This window comes from Haliotis rufescens, unplaced genomic scaffold (genome assembly GCF_023055435.1).
Source record: "Haliotis rufescens isolate VD_foot unplaced genomic scaffold, xgHalRufe1.0.p SCAF_59, whole genome shotgun sequence".
Lineage (NCBI taxonomy): Eukaryota > Metazoa > Mollusca > Gastropoda > Lepetellida > Haliotidae > Haliotis > Haliotis rufescens.
This window is the reverse complement of record NW_025964323.1, coordinates 2,625,771-2,643,950: the sequence shown is the minus strand read 5'-3', so window position 1 is coordinate 2,643,950 and position 18,180 is coordinate 2,625,771. Positions and strand designations below refer to the sequence as shown.

Below are 18,180 nucleotides of genomic sequence, written 5' to 3'. Positions count from 1 at the left end.
TATAACAGAAAACATATCGGCTATTCTCATATCTTTATTCATACAATGGACATCTATTTACCAACGAAGGTCTGCATGGCGACAACCTTTAGGTAAAGCTGAAATAGTGAAGATTATACCCATATTTAGAATATTTAGAATTGACACATAGACCATAATAATAATATAAAAAATAAAATAAAATAAACAATATATCAGTAATAATAGTCCATTGATATGGCGTTGTTCTCTAAGCGCTGAAACATTTATTATACCGGTTAATGGATCAGTGTGCACTCAACAATCTTTCACAGCTCCTGAGCAGTTTTCAATCCAAGCTGCCTGTTAGGCGCTAGAAGGCTAATAACCACATTGCCATATCATCCTACCTCGTACCCATTCACTGCTGGGTGGCACAATTTGAACAAAGTCACTGCCCAAGGAGACACCACATGTGCTGCGTGTGATGCCACTCACAGAAGCCAGGCAGTCAAACTCGGTAACCCATCCAAGGATTCTCCGCTACCGACGTTGCTTAACTTCACCAGATTTGTGACCTGTACGCTGTGCACAAGTCCACACGCTACTAAGTTGAAGCCCGCCGTTTTAATCGGTTAAACCCAGTGACACATATGTGGGAGCCGCGACACAAAAGTGAGTTCCCCACATAAAGTTGAAGTGATTGAGAACGGGTTTACGGCCCCTTTTTCAGCATTCCAGCAATATCACGGCGTGGGACACCAGCAATGGGCGTCACACATTTTACCCATGTAGGGAATCGAACCCGAGCCTTTGCCGTGACGAGCATACGATTTACCCACAAGGCTACCCAACTGCCTCTTTAACTTTGAAGCTGTGTTTTACATATAGAAGTGAGTCAATGTTGCGTGACACCGCAGTGGTCCAGCGTGTACATAATGGAGCCTGGACCACGGAAACCAGTGACTGACACCAGGAGCAACGATCAATGGGTCACGCCGACACGCATCCAGAGAGTCACAGAGCCTGGCCAACGATCCCCGATTACGTTGACTCTTAATTACGACAATCATGAGGTGCAGACCCAAGTAAAAAGCTAATGGTGGGGTATCAACCTGGTCAGCGAGTCTGACCACCCGATCGGCTCTTAGTCGGCTCTTACGACAAGCATGGGTTGCTGAAGACCAGTTCTAACTCGGATATTCACGGGTCAAACTACTATTGCTGATCATTTCCGCTTCTATACGTACCTCGATATAATGATCGATGAACTCGATCTCCGTGACATTGCCGTTTCCTGCAACAAGTTCGCCACGAATATTATGTATATGACTGACCTGGCTATCCCATCCAGATATTGTACATTTATTAGTCAGTTAAAAAGGTATCATAGCTAGTGACATAAACGAAATAATACATTTAATATTCAAAGGTATATTAATTGTTGATGTCTTCCTGGCAAAGTCCTTGCGGTACATGAAACGGTTTTCTTATGAAACCAGTGTGTCATCATTGGTTTGGTTTATGGCCACTTTTTAGTTTTCAGTTATATCACAGCGTGTCAGCTTTACGTTGGTTGGTTGGTTGGTGTGTTGTTTAACGCCGCACTCAGCAATATTCCAGCTATATGGCGGCGGTATGTAAATAATCGAGTCTGGATCAGACAATCCAGTGATTAATATCATGAGCATCGATCCACGCAATTTGGATCAATGACATGCATCAACCAAGTCAGCGAGCCTGACCACCCGATCCCGTTAGTCGCCTTTTACGACAAGCATAGTCGCCTTTTACGGCAAGCATGGGTTGCTGAAGACCTATTCTACCCCGGAATCTTCACGGGTCGTCAGCTTTACGTGAGCGATCAGCCCAAAGTGATGCACGGGCGCTGGAACGATGCTGATAGACCTCAAATCTTTAATCTCATAAGAAACATGACTTTTTCCGAATTGACACATGACATTTTCTAACACGGATAATGACTTTTTTCCCAAATCGACGCATGACCTTTTGCACATTTACTGATATTTTTTTCACATTGACATAGGTTTTTTTCCCAAATCGACACATGACTTTTTCAAAATTGACACATGACCCATTATTGGCGAACGCAATAAGAACGTCAAAGAGTAATTACGTTTGTGGAGGTATTCGGCTTTGTGGATGTTGTACATGATAGAATATATGCTCATATCTACACATTTGGAGTATATCCTAAAGAACATACAATTAACTCCTAAATAATATAGAAAATACTATTTCATTACAGTATACCACATAGTCTTACAGGACAAGGACGAGATGACCAAGGAGACACGACATGTTGTCTGACGACACACTACATGCTTTGTTTGTTTGTTGTTTAACGCCGCACTCAGCAATATTAAAGCTATATGACGGCGGTCTGTAAATAATCGAGTCTGGACCACACAATCCAATGATTGACATCAGGAGCATCCATTCACGCAATTGGGATACTATGACATACATCAACCAAGTCTGCGAGCCTGACCCCCTGATCCCGTTAGTCGCCTCTTTCGACAATCATTGTCGCCGTTTACGGCAAGCATGGGTTGCTGAAGACCTGATCTATCCCGGATCTTCACGGGTCACACACCACATGTTGTTTTAGGACATACCGTTGATGTCGAAGCTGTTGAGGATGGCGGGCACTTCTGTTCTGTATATAACGCCGTCGCTGTTTGGGTCCATGAGGGCGAAGTACGTGGCTGGCGGTCCTGCTTTCAATGTTCCAGCTGCCTTCACGCATTCCGCCACCGGCACCTTGTCGTCCTCTGGGAAAGCAAGAACGGACACAGTTAGGATGACAGCATATTGCAGCCCATATTTCATTAACATCAGGACAGGGGTTATCGACAACGTGTTTCAAACATCCATCCAAATGAGGAATCGAACCGTGTCTTTGGCAGGACGAGAACGCATGCTTGGACCTAATGATTACCCAGTATGGGTTTTAGTCGCTTGTAGCCAAATTCCATGGATTACATTAGGACGCTGGGAACGGGGTTCATTTTACACTTTCTGCCCATCTTTCGATATATATTTTTCACATTTATTCAGCCGCCCACCTTTCTGAAAAAACTACAGTTTTAGTTTTTACAATATTAACTGACATACTCCAGTCCACACAATACTTATCTAAGATAGAGAATTCCTTCTGTAGTCCCCTAATATGTCTGAAACTAAAATCAAATCAACTGCAAAGAGCAATAATAAAACATGTATAATATCAGGATTTAACTGTAGTCCAGATAGCTGCCCCTGTTCCACTGTGTGTACAATTTCATTGATGAATAATTTAAATAAGAAGGGGCTCAAAACGCAACCTTGTCTCACGCCTAAATTACATTGAAATTGTTTTTGACAACAGGTTATTACTTCTGACACATGACTTAACGTTACCATAAATTGACTTTAACATTTTGGATACGTTAGTGCTGACACCGTGCTTTCCAAATACTTTCCACAAATAAGAACGCCTTTGAAAAGTCTATAAAGGCTACAAATAACTTACGACCACACATACCTAAATATCGTTGAATAACAGCATTCGTCTAAAGCCAGATTGACATTCTGATATTTTGCCATACATATCTGCCCAAGAATGAGTGAGTTGGGTTTAACGCCGCTTTTAACATTATTCCAGTTATATCACGGCGTGTCAGCTTAATGAGGGAGGAAAGCTCGAAGTGATGCAGGTCTCAGACGTTTACCACTTCGGTGAAACCCACGAGCACGGGTATGATGCCGACAAACCTAGAAACATACCTGGTGATTTAGAGTTTTTGAAGGAAATAATACTGTCAATGATTTCATCTTTAGTGATTGTTCCATCCAAGATGTCGCGGGAGATTTTCTCGCTTTCTATTATTAGTGGGTCGGCTTCGTCGTTAAAGAAATCACTATCTTCTTCAATTGTAGATTGATTAAATAAATGCCCAAAGTATTCCATCAATTCTTTAGAATCTATGGGATTGTAGTTACTTTGCGTATTGTGCAAGTCCTTAATATTGTTACAGAATGTCTTTGAATCAGTAGTTTGCTCCAGTGTGTTACGTTTGCTGTTCATGTAATCACCTGGGTTTCTTTCTACAAATAGTCTTATATTATTATTTGATAATAATTCAGCAAATCTTCATTGTCTTTAGTTTTTAAAATTTGTTAGGTGCACGACAGCGTTCGTGTTTCATTAACAGACAGTCATCATCATGCCACGGATTTCTTGTGTTACAAATATGTTGATGATTGTTATTATTATATCCAGTTTTTTTGCACATACCTGCTGCTGAAGGAATTGCCTCTGTAAATATTGATACACTCTTGTCTAGGTCAGTAAGAGCTTCTAAACTAGGTTTTTCCCGATTCTTTTCAAGTTCGGGCGATTCCACATTACGTATGAAACGTTCCTCTTTGTCATCCTACCAGGTGTATCGAACACGACAGTCTCTTGATTATTTTTCCGCAGAACATTTTACTACAGGCGTTGTCAGAGTTACAAGAAGATGTCGTGAGTCACATCGAGGCACAACCTTAAAATCCCGTTAGTCGCCTTTTACGACAAGCATAGTCGCCTTTTACGGCAAGCATGGGTTGCCGAAGACCTAATCTACCCCGGATCTTCACGGGTCAAATGGCAACACAAATTGGAGGCCTCGAATCGCCCTTGGCTCGCTCTTATATATGTACAGCCACCCTTCTAGAAACTGTTACCTGACGAACATGCGTGAACAAAGGCGGGTAACTCTCAAGTACTCTGGTTGTCGCATACCGTCCCAAAAACTCAGGAAAAGGCACTTGACATGTTAAGAGCTCTTCTATCTGCTGCTACTAACAATTACCACATCACTGACACATGACAATTGTTTCTACGTACTGTTTGGATCGTACGAGTCGAAGACTGCCTGGAATTCGGAGAGGTCGGCCATCTTATTGTTGTTAGTGTCAAATTGACGCTCGAAGTACCCGGCGAAGTACATGCCGTATTCGTTTCTGCAAGCGATGAAAACATGTTATTCTTTTATTGCAGACATCGAAAATCCATGTACAGGTGTCACGATCGTCTAAGGCTGCAATTCGCTGTTCAGAGTTACGTCCCTTAGGCGTTAGAGAATCCGATGATCGTGGGTCTGAATCCCAGATTAGTTCTGATTATTATTCTTGGTTTTTCCAGCACCATATCAGTTTAACCAAAGCGATAAACGTCTCAGACCTGCACTTTTCCCCCATATTAAGGCAACACATTGTGATATAACTGAAATACTGTTTGTCGTTAATGCAGAGTGTCGTTAACCGAAACGGACCGCCTCCGTGGTCTAGTGGTAGAGCCTTCGCCCGGAGAGCGGAAGGTCTGGGGTTCGATCCCCGGCCGCGTCATACCAAAAGACGTTAAAAGATGGTACTTGTTGTTACCCTGTCTGGCGCTCGGCATTAAGGGGCTAAAACAAGGACTGGTCGGCTCGGAGTCAGTATACTGTGACTGAGTGGGGTATTCATGTTAAACTGCGGCATGGTATCTCAGTGAGCTAGCACTATAAATCGGCATCAGTCCGGACTAGTACAAGCAGCCACACAAACACATACACGTACATGCACGTCGCTAAATAAGTGCAATAATCTTGGACGCGACGTTAAACCCCATTTCACCGTTAACCGAAACTACCTCGCAACCTGCCAGCGCGGATCCTTGCACGGTACGTCATCTCTGCCTTTGTACAAGTCGATTGACACAACTTATCATATTCAGCATTGCGTCCATTCGTGACCAACACGTGTTATTCCGGGACAAGCCGAATAGCGACTCGTGCCCCATTCGTCACCACTCGCCCCTTTCCGTAACCTGCAAGAAGACTCGTCCCCCTATCGATGAATGTTTTGTGCGAAAATACGACAAATCAATCAGAATGCGCGTATTATTTCAAGTTCTATGTCAAAGAATCCCTCAGAATCTTTTTTGGATTTAACTTATGTCTTGCATCTAAAAATATACCCAAGACACAGTTAAATGTGGTCAATCATACTGTATAATTTCGCATGTCCCGATGTGCTTTAAATTGCATCTGAAATATATATAATATATGGGGAAATAAATGTGAACCATTACTCAACGAGTTGACAATTGTTTTAGGTATGCCCCTTTGCGCCAAGACGGAACCCGGTCGCAAATTTGGCCACGAGAGGCGCACAAGTCGCTATTCGGCTTGTCCCGCAATAACACGAGTTGGTCACGAATGCTCGTGCCCCTCTCGCGGCCATTTTAACGACAGCGAGCCTGACCACATGATCCCATTAGTCACCTCTTACGACAATCATGGTCGCCTCTTACGGCAAGCATGGGTTGCTAAAAACCTATTCTACTCCGGATCTTCACGGGTAACATCTTTTGGTATGACCCATTATACCTAGATGTTGCATGGCGACGGTAATCACAAACCCTTCTTCTAATAAAATGAACCTCGAAAATTGAAATTGTTGAAATTTGAAGACAGATGAATACTTTTATTAGGGTCACATTTTAGAGATTTTACGTCAGCTTTATGAAATCACAAAAATACCCAAGGCTTTGTCCAGCGCACAGACCGACGCACGTCAAGCAGAGGAGAAGCAGCATAGTTGTGTCTGTGAGAAGATATAGATATAGATAACATCATCAAAACACTTTCCTTGATCACACAATAATTACATCGGAATAAATGCTTTTAATGTGATGCATGTGCAAAGTTGAGACCTATGCCCGGAGACGAAAAGGTAAAATCAAGTATTTTAGCCCAGTGTTTTCCCATTTTAAACCTTCCAAAACAGGCATGCCTTGCAGAGGATAAAAACATGGTAAGATTTGCTTTTTTAACGCTGCACTTAGCAATATTCCAGCTATATTTGACTGCGGTCTGTAAATAATCGAGTCGGGACCAGACAATCCAGTGATTGACATCATGAGTATCGATGTACGCAAATGGGATACTATGATATGCATTAACCAAGTCAGCGATCCTGACCACCCGATCCGTCTGTCGCCTCTTACGACAAGCACGGGTTGCTGAATACTAATTTTAATTAATAGTCGCGGGACTCGTATTCCAATGAGTAAACGAGTAAGCGAGGTAAACCTAAACGTCACATAAGCGACGTTTCAGACATGTAACGGACTCTGAGACTCAAAATGGGAATGAAACAAAAACAAAGTTGTTAGTTAAAATATAACGACCTACTATTTAATATTCTGTTGACCTGGAGTATTCTTAATCTGTTCTCGTTTCCCTAAGGTATTAAAAAGATTTTTAAAAATTAAAAAATGCTAGATGTTGTTAAAAATTGTATGTAATTGTTACACAGGTTTGAAATACATGGCTTACCTTTTGTATAACGTATTCACAAATGAAGCAGGCGCTCTAACATTGGGCTTTTAGCCAGATTAATGGTCACGTGGTTGTCCTTAACAGCCAGATAACATGTTTCATGTCATATTCCAGTTGGTACTGAGCATTACTCAGAGCACTAAAAGTTTTAAGAGAACTGTATCTCGTGGGGCTTCTGGTTGTTTGTTGTTTAACGCCGCACTCAACAATATTCCAGCTGTATGACCGCGATCTGGAAATAATTGACTCTGGACCAGACAATCCAGTGATTGACATCATGAACATCGATCCACGCAATTGGTGAGGTGAGGTGAGGTGAGGTGAGGTGAGGTGAGGTGAGGTGAGGTGAGGTGAAATTGGGTTTAACGTCGCGTCAAAGATTATTGCACTTATATAGCGACGTGCATGCGCGCGTGTGTGTGTGGCTGCTTTTAATAGTCCGGACTGATGCTAGCCCACTGAGATACCATGCCGCAGTTTAACATGAATACCCGACTCAGACACAGTATACTGACGCCAAACCGACCAGTCCTTGCTTTAGCCCCTTAATGCCGAGCGCCAGACAGGGTAACAAAAAGTACCATCTTTTAACGTCTTTTGGTATGACGCGGCCGGGGATCGAAACCCAGAACTTCCGCTCTCTGGGCGGACGCTCTACCACTAGATCGAGGCGGAGGCGGTCTGATCCACGCAATTGGAAAACGACGACATGCATCAACCAAGTCAGCGAGCATGACCACCCTATCCTGTTTGTCGCCTCTTACGACAAGCATAGTCGCCTTCTACGGCATGCATGGGTTGCTGAAGACCTATTCTAGTCTTCACGGGTTATAATAGATAACAAAAGAAGGTCGTGAGAGGCGACTTAATGGATCTGCTGGTCAGACTCGGTGACTTGGTTAATAGCGTGTCATCGTACCCCAACGACCTGGGTCTTTTCTCATAATTTCATCGCATGACCAAGGCGCATGATGTCAATCATTGGATTGTCTGGTCCAGAGGCTATTATTTACAGACTGCCGTCATATAACTGAAATATTGCTTTGACCAACAACAAAAACAACAATGCCTGTATTTTGTATGCACACATGGTCTATTTTGTGTTTGGTATGACACAAGCACTGAACTACAACCTATTAGTTTACACATGTGCGTATATGTGGATGTGGCGTTTCTCATTATTCTAGCAGACCCGTGAATATCCGGGTCAGAATAGATCTTCAGCAACCCATGCTTGCCGTAAAGACGACTATGCTTGCCGTAAGAGACGATTAACGGGATCGGGGGGTTAGGCTCTCATGGCTGAAGCTTGTCATCGTATTGCTCAGATAGATGCTCATGATTTCAGTCATTGAATTGTCTGGTCCAGACTCGATTATTTACAGGCCGCCGCCAATACCTGGAATATTGCTGCGTGTGGCGTTTAACAGCAAACAGCAGACAAACAAACAAACAAACAAGCAAACATTATTTTAGCAAAGTTGATAAAGACAAGCAAACATTTAAAAGAGCCGTGCTGCGGCGAAATGAGTTTGACCATACGTATGATTCCTAAGTGAAGTTATTTTGAACTGGTAAAATATAGAGTGTGCTGGTCCGAGTGGAAAGTTCAGTATTCTGGTGACAACTCGTGCAAAGCTATCATTAGAGGACACACTCAAAGAGGCCCCGCTTGTGGATAACAATGAACTGTCTACTGAGCAGCCAGTTGTGAATTCGGGTCAGAAAAGATTGTCATTAAAGGTGACTAACGCGAGGATCGGGTGGTTTAAAGAACTACGAATTTTTTAAAATATATTTCACCACGTTGAGAGGTTCCATTTTCCCATGGTGTGAGAGAGTGAAGGCCCCTTTACACAAGGCTGCGACCTTTGTGCCACCTTTGAGCGATCAAAAACTGGCCAGGGCGGTCAATGGTCGCCTAAACCCAGAAATCATGCTCCAGGCACGATGTCTTGTGTCTACTGAGTCTTGAGTCGAGTTGTTCAGCGTCTGCAACCACAATGAAACACTGCAGGTACAAGCCCTTTATTTATAGGCGTATCTCAGTGAGCTAGCACTATAAATCGGCATCAGTCCGGACTAGTAGAAGCAGCCACAGACACACACGTGCATGCACGTCGCTATATAAGTGCAATAATCTTGGACGCGATGTTAAACCCATTTTCACCTCACCTCTATTTATAGGCAGGCTGAGGAGGCGGAAAAGAGGCAGAAGCATTGCCATGGTGTTTCAAGGGTTGCCGTGGTCGCCGAATGGAGGCACGGCGGTCGTCACAGTCATCGTTCAATGCACGCTGATGGTCGCCAAAAGGAGGCACAAGGTAGGCAGAAGCATCGCCCAGATTGACGGGAAATTTGCAGCAGAGCGCATCTATTACCTGGCGACCATTGGGCGACCACTGTGCCTTCATTCTGCAACAACGGCAATGCGTGCACGTGTGCCTCCCTTCTGCCTCCGTTGAGCCACCTTTGAGCAACCAGCCTCCTCGGTGACCTTTGTGCGACTGTTTTGAACATGGCGTCCATAACGATGTCTGGACTTCCTGTGTACCACCTTGGAACGACCTAGGCAACCACTCTGCCTCCTTTGAGCCTCCAACGACGACCTGGCACATTTTATGGTCGCACACGGGAGGCACAAAGGTGTCCATCCTGTGTAAAGGCCCCATAAAAGGCTTTACGCCGCTTTTAGCAATGTTACAACAATATCATGCCGGGGGTCACCAGAAAATTACTTCTTCACATATTGCGCCCATGTTGAGAATCACACACCACGTGATGAGCGAACGGTTTAACCTCTAGGCTACCCTACCGCCCTAGTTTTCTTATAGTAAACCTCGCAAAGTAAGTTTTCGGCTCACAAACCTACTCGTGGTAATTCCGGGTAGGAATGTACGTCAGGCTCTGTACATGTGACAGCTTATTGCGTGTCAAGGCATCTCGATGGCTTTAATCGTTGCGCATGCATTCTAGCACTGGACTGTCCTGTCTAGACTGGATTCGTTTCAGGTTCTCATGATTCAGCTGGAACATCAGTGACCTCTTAATTGAGAAAACATTTGTTTGACTCATTCACAGAACCTGAAAAAACTATAGGAACGCTGAATGCTAGACCGTATCAACTACTCATCCCTCTTGCTCTCGATTAAAATAATACGCAGTGTGGACACGGGATAGAAAAGCCCACCAGTAACCCGTTGACTATTGTAAGAGGAGACTATTTGGACCGCTCGGCCAGGCTTGTTACTTGCATTTTCCAGGCTGTCGTGATGCAGTATGAATATTGCTGACTGTAACGTAAATTAAGAGCACAATTCCCCATCGTGGGGTTGCCCAGTGTTCTGGAGCGCAATTTGACGTACCAAAATAAGTCAGAATTCCATGATCGTTGGTTCTTATCCTAGATTGCACCGATTATGATCCTCGGTCAGTTGACACTAAACTGGTTCTCAAAAGTTTCGACAAAGTGGTAAAGTCATGTTATTTTAAAATATAACATAATGCCTTAGGTTTATTTTGCCTAATTATTTTATTTGTGTGTTGGTCATCGTGGATGTTTTAAACAAATGTGTTGTTTAAAAACCTCTTCCTTACGGGGAAAAAGAATAGTTTTACTGGCTCTAAGATAAAAAAACCTCTCACCCTTTCCATACTAATAATGGTCGGTACCTTAAATTGTGTCGTCACTCGGAGTGTTCCTCCAACAGCTCATGAGACGCCGTGATATTATAACAGAACCACTGTCAAGGGGCTTTATTAAACCCAACTTACATTCGAACCCACGATCAGCCGAGTCTGGAACAACTAAGCTTTTAAGGTACGCTACTCTACAGGAACAATCTTGAAGAACGGTTATATCTGAACGAAATAAACAGGATGCAAGGCTATTTAACAGACTTTTTAAAAAATGTAATGTAGATATGTTGGTGTCATGTGAATTTTGTGGCGATGGTGGTATAGAGTTACGCCCCTTTTCCGTGCCAGGATCATGGGTCTTGGGTGCAAATCCCAATTTTTCCCGATCATGATAATAAGTCTGTCATCACCCACCCGGTTGTTTCGTTGTTAGTGAGTTAACCACAAGGCTTTCCGACCGTCTCATGGGGTATTTCGTATGTCAGTTGACCGGGGCATCGTCCATTAACGAAATGAAATGCATTGTACAAATACTATTTTATTCAAAAATACATATTGGTAGGTAGAGCTATTCTAAGTGCACATTTCACTCGGACAAGTGTTTGAGTGACAAGCCAAACCATCGTCAGGTCGCCAGGAGTCAGGTCAAGCGGGAGATGTTAAACAGGGATGCTGGGGTCGAACCTTATTTGTTGATGGCCTCTTCCAGTCGCAGGATCTGCTCGGCCATGATCAGCTGGTATAGGTCTTTGAATTCTGAAAGACAAAATATCCTTTTATACAAACGGTGTTTCTTCATGAAACAAGAGTGAGTAGTGTTTTACGCCGTTTTGAACAGTAGTTCAGTTTATATCACGGCGTGTGAGCTGTCGTGGAAGCCTAAAGTGATGCAAATCTGAGATACTTTTAAGAGTACGGATATGAAGCTGAAGCCAACAGTACGGACATGGTGATCATAAGCAAGGCGAAGCTGGGATTGAAACCATGATCACAGGATCATGGCACGCCTAAGGGACGCAACTCTGTACAGCCTTTCCATCATTGAAACAAGTGCCTTGATTTTTTAAGTACAACATTGCTTAATGAAGAAACGTTTCTTACCGGAAGCATTCAACACGCCATCTTTATTCTTATCGGCCGTGGCCATGAGTAGCCTCGTCTCCCCACTGTTGAATCCAAACGAAGGGAGGTGACTCTTCACTTCCTCGATCTCCCCGTTGCTAAGAACACCGTCGTCGTTATGGTCGAAAAGCGGAAGTAGAAAAGTCGGGATCATTCGCTCGGAAAAATCTAAGAAAGCCATTGATCCAGCTGGAATAGAAAAATAACAGGATAACCATTGTCATGCCCAATGGTGACGATGAGAAGCGGGGTCACTCACGGATACAGACTAGTATGAAGGTGGGGTGCATTTTATGATTTAAGTATTTCAGGTTTCATAATATCATGATTTGGTTGAAAGTATATCAACCTGTCTGACATTCACGATGTCAGTTATTGAAATAAATATCCATACGGTATCAGAAGAGCATGTGATATCAGAATCGAAACAAATCTCTTCATGCAGGAAGCATACTAAAGAGTACAAAGATATGAACATTATAACGCATGGTATAATTGCAATATGTTCTTGTAACCATAAAAAGTGAAAGACGGTTGAGGGCCGAATGCTGCATGGCCTGAATTTTTTAAAAGACCCGCCTTTTCTTTTCATACATAGAGTGTACGTTGAAACGGTAACCGAAACAATAGTCTGCCGTTGAGAAGAATCCCAGTTGAAGGAACCTAAAGGGTGGGTTCGAACTTAGTAAAAGGAGACTAACGGGATCGGGTGGTGAAGCTCGCTGACTTGGTTGATGCATGCCATCGTTCCCAATTGCGTGGATCGATACTCATGATATCAATCAGTGGATTGTCTGGTCCAGACTCGATTATTTTACAGACCGCCGTCATATATTTGGAATATTGCTGAGTGCGGCTTTAAACAACAAACCAAACCAATCGGACTTGCGCTATCCGTGTTTCGAGACTATTATGGTGCCAATGGCAAACCAGTGTATTTAAACGATGTAAACGATATATCGAGTTAATAAACCAACCACTGGGCTGTCTGGCGTTGATTTGAATATTTACATGCAATCGTGATATATACAACTCAAAAGAAGCTGACGAAGATCCGATTGTGTCATATTCTATAATTAATCTGTCATGGCATGAACGAATCGTTCTTTGACTTCTTTTGATGAGTATATTTGGAACACAATGCTGATTGGTGCGTAAGACTTCACTGACCCTCCCATTTACAAAAGTGTGTAGATTCCTGTAGATTCCTGTGGTACTAGACCCGTGAAGATCCGGGGTAGAATAGATCTTCAGCAACCCATGCTTGCCATAAAAGGCGACTATGCTTGTCGTAAGAGGCGATTAACGGGATCGGGTGGTCAGGCTCGCTGACGTGGCTGATGCATGTCATCGGATCCCAATTGCGTGGATCGATGCTCATGATGTCACTCACTGGATTGTCTGGTCCAGACTCGAGTATGTACAGACCGCCGTCATATAGCCGGAATATATTGCTGAGTGCGGCGTTAAACAACAAACAAACAAACCAAAAATCCTGTTGTACTACTCACCCCACAGGCAGATGAACACAGGCAGCACAGGTGCGATCTTCATCACTGCTATAAACTGAAAAAAAGACATTCATATTTATTGGCTGCCAATATCTACAAAACCACATTGATAGATGTGCTATTTTCACCGTGTTTGCTTTAAATATGTGTGTTTCAGGTTCAAATCAATCGGTCAAAACAAAACAATATGTTAAAACTACTGCCTGTTGTTTCTTCACCGCGGCATTCAGCGATATTCCAGCTATATGACTGCGGTCTGTAAATAATTGAGTTTAGTTGCTTCTTACAACAAGCATGGGTTGCATGTGGCACCGATACCTTCTGGGTGGTTGGAATATGCACGTGGGGCACGAGCTAAACATGATCACGTGGCAGTTTAGCTTTTGCACGAAAAAGACACTCGAACATGAGGATCGCTGCAGTGTTTTTCGTTCGCTCACCTAATTATTTCCTCATATACCTGATAGAGGGCACTGATGTGTGTCGTGGGCGTGATTCACGTATTATTCTTATGTATATCCTTCACCCCTGGCCTTTCCGCTCATGCATATTCATCAGGGTAAACGTTACATTTCTGTATTTACGAGAATTCAAAATTTCCTTGGCATTTGAGTTGTTGATCTGAGCGGATTCAGATGTCGGGCAGCAATCTGCTTGATTGATGACGAGTCTCGCGTGACGATATGTGATGGATGTTATTACAGTACCTGTTTGTCGCACTGATTTAAGAAAACGAGAGGAAGAATATTAGTATCTTCCGAAACGAAAATGCTGATATGAATCTGGAAACCTCATATGATATTTGAAGTATTGGGAAAATCAGTAGGGTACGATATTGTAAGTATTGAGAAAATCAGTAGGATAATTATGATATTTGAAGTATTGGGGAAATCAGTAGAATACGATATTATAAGTATTGAGAAAATCAGTAGGATACGATATCGTAAATATGGAAAACATCAGTAGGATATGATATTGCAAGCATTGAGAAAATCAGTAGGATACGATATTGTAATTATTGAGAAAATCAGTAGGATACGATATTGTAAGTATTCTTTAATAAAAGAATACATATTCTTTATTTAATTCAGTAGGATATGATATTGCAAGTATTGGGAAAATCAGTAGGATACGATATTGTAAGTATTGAGAAAATCAGTAGGATACGATATTGTAAGTATTGGGAAAATCAGTAGGATATGATATTGTAATTATTGAGAAAATCAGTAGGATACGATATTGTAAGTATTCTTTAATAAAAGAATAAATATTCTTTATTTAATTCAGTAGGATATGATATTGCAAGTATTGGGAAAATCAGTAGGATATGATATCGTAAGTATGGAAGAATTCAGTCGGATACGATATTGTAAGTATTTTTTAAAATATATTTATTCAATTCAGTATATGATGTTACATACTTTCACATTCAGTAACATGACATGTAATATTGTAATTATTAAGTGCAGGTTACATACCTATACAGACAGCAAACTGTAGTTGGCAAGTCAGGTTACAGGTGTACGATATAATGTTAACAAGTGGTGAAACCAGCAGGCTACGCTTGCCATGCTTATTGGGATCATCATTGACTAAGTGTGAAGCTAAATCCATGCAGCACATTAGTGGGAATTTTCCATGCTCAAAATAGAGAGACATATTAACAAGACAGTTCATTTGCCAATTTTTTCCATTTTCTGTCAAATTGTCTGATTGTATTGCTTTTGCGTACATTTGATTCCTCTATCCGAAATATATCGATTAAAGAAAGTTTTCAAGTGACAATTTGTTTTTCTATATACTTGTTAAATGTATATATTTTTTGCATGTCAGTATGATGTGATTTAACAGAATCTTAGAGTTGTACCCACGTAAAACAGAGCATTTTTTAAATGTTAATTGTTTTGTACATTTTGCATTCAGAAATTATTCGACTTTGGCCCAAAACTCTTTAACATGCTTGCAGTCCCACTATACATGAAGTAAGGATTCGGTATTAGTGTCCCGGGATGAGCATAGATAACGTGTAGTATGAGTGGAATTGTCAACAAGGGAACACAGAGTGGACTCCTGGATTTCAATACGTCTATTTCTCTGTTTCGGTACTTATTAAAAGTGCAAGCAGAGAGAAACGAATCGTTAAATCCATACGTCAATACACATACGTCTTCACATCTAAATTGCCACTTAAGATACATTAACAAGTACTAAAATGTCACATTTAAGCCATGTTTCGGACATCTGTCAAGATGCTAGTGAGTGAGAGGGTTTGGTTTTGGTTGAATAGTTGCTGGAGGTTGGGTCATTGTTATGTTAGAGAAGACCAAAGTGACAGCTCTGACATCTTAACCACTTTGACAAACCTACGAGCTCAGGTTCTGACAAAATTCCTTACAAACTACAACCCAACATTTATCATCTAACTGATGGACAATCACTGTGTAACAAACACTAGTTGGGTTTAACGCCGCTTTAAACATCATGCCAGTTACATCACGGCGTGTCGGCTTGATGTGAGAGGAAAGCCCGAAGTGATGCAGGTCTTAGAGGTTTACCACTTTGGTAAAACCCACGAGTACGGTTAAGGTGTTAACAAAGAATCAACTGGTGAGAAAATTCGAACCCTTGATCATAGGTTTCTGATACGCCTGAGGTTCGTAACTCTGCTTGTCGACAATGCTTGTTACATAAAATATATTATAACAATGCACACATTTACACCTGTTTCATTCCGTCTTATAATACAATATTAATAAAATTTCAACCTTAAGGCAAATACTAAAATACGCGCTAAATATTACAGTAAATTTTATAAAATTCCCATGTCAAGTAAACATTTCTTTATAATCATACACCATCAACGAATACCAAAAGAATTAGTCTTACCTTAAGATCCGCTGTTGCCTTGATTGATAGCCGCCAGAAATCACACTAACTGTCCAAGCGTATTGCACGAATGCTATTATATGACCTTGATCAAAAGCGAGAATTCATTGCGACAATTACTCTCTCGGGAAGGACATTGCACACCTATCCGGTCAGTAAATTGCTTTCCGAACAAGCCCAGCCTGGCTCTTAAACCTATAGGAAATCAGAACATCAGTGGTCAATCACGATAAAATGTTGTCCGAACCTCTCAACACAAGACAGTTATATAGAACTATTACAAATCACAATTGCACGTCATAGGGCTAATAATGCAATGCGTCTGTCTAGCTGATTGGATTGTCAGATACCGGAATGTGCTCATATATTTCGAAAATGACCAAATGAGCAGGCGTCTAAAATCCGACACAGCGCTGACTATTGGTATGCTTTGACGAAGCGGAAGTGGTCGTTTCTGCCCGCTGTTTTGGCGATTAAAAGCTTATCACTGATGCGAATTTGGAAACTTCCCAAATCATTTAGTCTAGCAAATGGAAAAGTGTAATTATCGCTAAGAGAATGCACAGACCACGAGACTGGGCGTGTTTCGAAATGCGTGGATGTGGTTTGGACAGAGGGCAAATAGATTCTGCGGTGACGCGATTACTGTCTAAACACCCGTAATGTGGGGAAAGCACTTCTTGCGTTTGTCATAACACATTACCCGTGCATTACTGCAATTACACAACAATTGAAATAGCATAAGGAGATGAAAATAACATTATTGTCCCGCCAGGAGTTCTCTCTGATATAACAAAAACTGTCTGGGAATTTACGGGACTAATGCCTATGTGTAATCTTTAAGGTTTTATACATGCTTTAAGCTGTTTTGCTGATGTGAGACGAGTAACACAGCTTACTTGTCCATGTAATTGGTATCCCTGCTGCAAACTCTTGTTTCTACATGTAATTTCTTCAGGGTAAACGGGCGGTCGGGTGGCCTAGCGGTTACAGCGTTTGCTCGTCACGCTGAAGACCCGGGTTCGATTCCCGACAGCGGTACAATGTGTGAAGTAGGGCTGGGACGAGTCGAAATTTACTACCCGGGTACCCACATCCCTATTACCCGACCCTACCCGGGTACTCGCTGTTGGTGTCAAGAGATAGGTACAAAATGTCCGTTTGAGAATAGGTTGACAATAGCCCTGGCAGAATGATTTTAGGTACACGTATAAAACGATGTGGTCATGCATACACTGAAGTTGACTGAAGTTTAGCTTTGTTCAAACATATTTAAGTCAGAAGAAACGTGTTCATAGTCATGAAGAAATGCGAACATTAGAGACTTAAAATTGTCGTGTAACCATGTAGTTATATAGTGAATTTTGGTCATGAAACAATATATCACGTGACTAACCACGGGGCCGGGAAGTCCTGTGGATACCCGGGTCCTACTCAGTACCCACCCGACCCGGGTATCCGAGTTACCCGTCCCAGCCCTGGTGTGAATCCCATTTCTGGTGTCCCCCGACGTGATATTGCTGGAATATTGCTAAAAGCGGCGTAAAACCAAACTCACTTACTCACACACATCATGATAAACAACTGTTCATCTCTGTGCACTTCAAACGTTGTACTCACGATATTGCTGAAATATTGCCGATGTGACGTTAAATTTTAACTCACTCACTCAAACGTTGTACACAACCTTC

At 42.1% G+C, this 18,180-nt stretch overlaps 2 protein-coding genes across 2 annotated transcripts; both read right to left on the bottom strand.

Annotated features, from left to right (window-relative positions):
* Nucleotides 1-19: 19 nt before the first annotated feature.
* LOC124115756 lies at nt 20-7,386 on the bottom strand. Its single transcript, XM_046476871.2, has 6 exons — nt 7,329-7,386; nt 6,531-6,594; nt 4,853-4,968; nt 2,598-2,753; nt 1,209-1,255; nt 20-98 (listed from the first exon to the last, which is right to left on the bottom strand). Exons 2-6 carry the CDS (start codon nt 6,584-6,586, stop codon nt 54-56), a joined length of 420 nt encoding a protein of 139 aa, XP_046332827.2. The 5' UTR covers nt 6,587-6,594; nt 7,329-7,386; the 3' UTR covers nt 20-53.
* Nucleotides 7,387-11,490: 4,104 nt separating this feature from the next.
* LOC124115774 (probable calcium-binding protein CML30) lies at nt 11,491-16,840 on the bottom strand. Its single transcript, XM_046476890.2, has 4 exons — nt 16,490-16,840; nt 13,604-13,658; nt 12,072-12,281; nt 11,491-11,726 (listed from the first exon to the last, which is right to left on the bottom strand). Exons 2-4 carry the CDS (start codon nt 13,644-13,646, stop codon nt 11,656-11,658), a joined length of 324 nt encoding a protein of 107 aa, XP_046332846.1. The 5' UTR covers nt 13,647-13,658; nt 16,490-16,840; the 3' UTR covers nt 11,491-11,655.
* Nucleotides 16,841-18,180: the final 1,340 nt, after the last annotated feature.

What these genes read in the sequence shown, in the direction of transcription:
- LOC124115756 (XM_046476871.2), bottom strand. Translation starts at nt 6,586, where the DNA reads ATGCTGCTTCTCCTCTGCTTGACGTGCGTCGGTCTGTGCGCTGGACAA. An exon ending in TGCGCTGGACAAAGCCTTGG is followed by an intron (nt 4,969 to 6,530) that starts GTATTTTTGTGA and finishes CATCGCTTGCAG; the next exon opens with AAACGAATACGGCATGTACT. An exon ending in CGACTCGTACGATCCAAACA is followed by an intron (nt 2,754 to 4,852) that starts GTACGTAGAAAC and finishes TTGCTTTCCCAG; the next exon opens with AGGACGACAAGGTGCCGGTG.
- LOC124115774 (XM_046476890.2), bottom strand. Translation starts at nt 13,646, where the DNA reads ATGAAGATCGCACCTGTGCTGCCTGTGTTCATCTGCCTGTGGG. An exon ending in TGTGTTCATCTGCCTGTGGG is followed by an intron (nt 12,282 to 13,603) that starts GTGAGTAGTACA and finishes TTTCTATTCCAG; the next exon opens with CTGGATCAATGGCTTTCTTA. An exon ending in TGGCGTGTTGAATGCTTCCG is followed by an intron (nt 11,727 to 12,071) that starts GTAAGAAACGTT and finishes TTTGTCTTTCAG; the next exon opens with AATTCAAAGACCTATACCAG.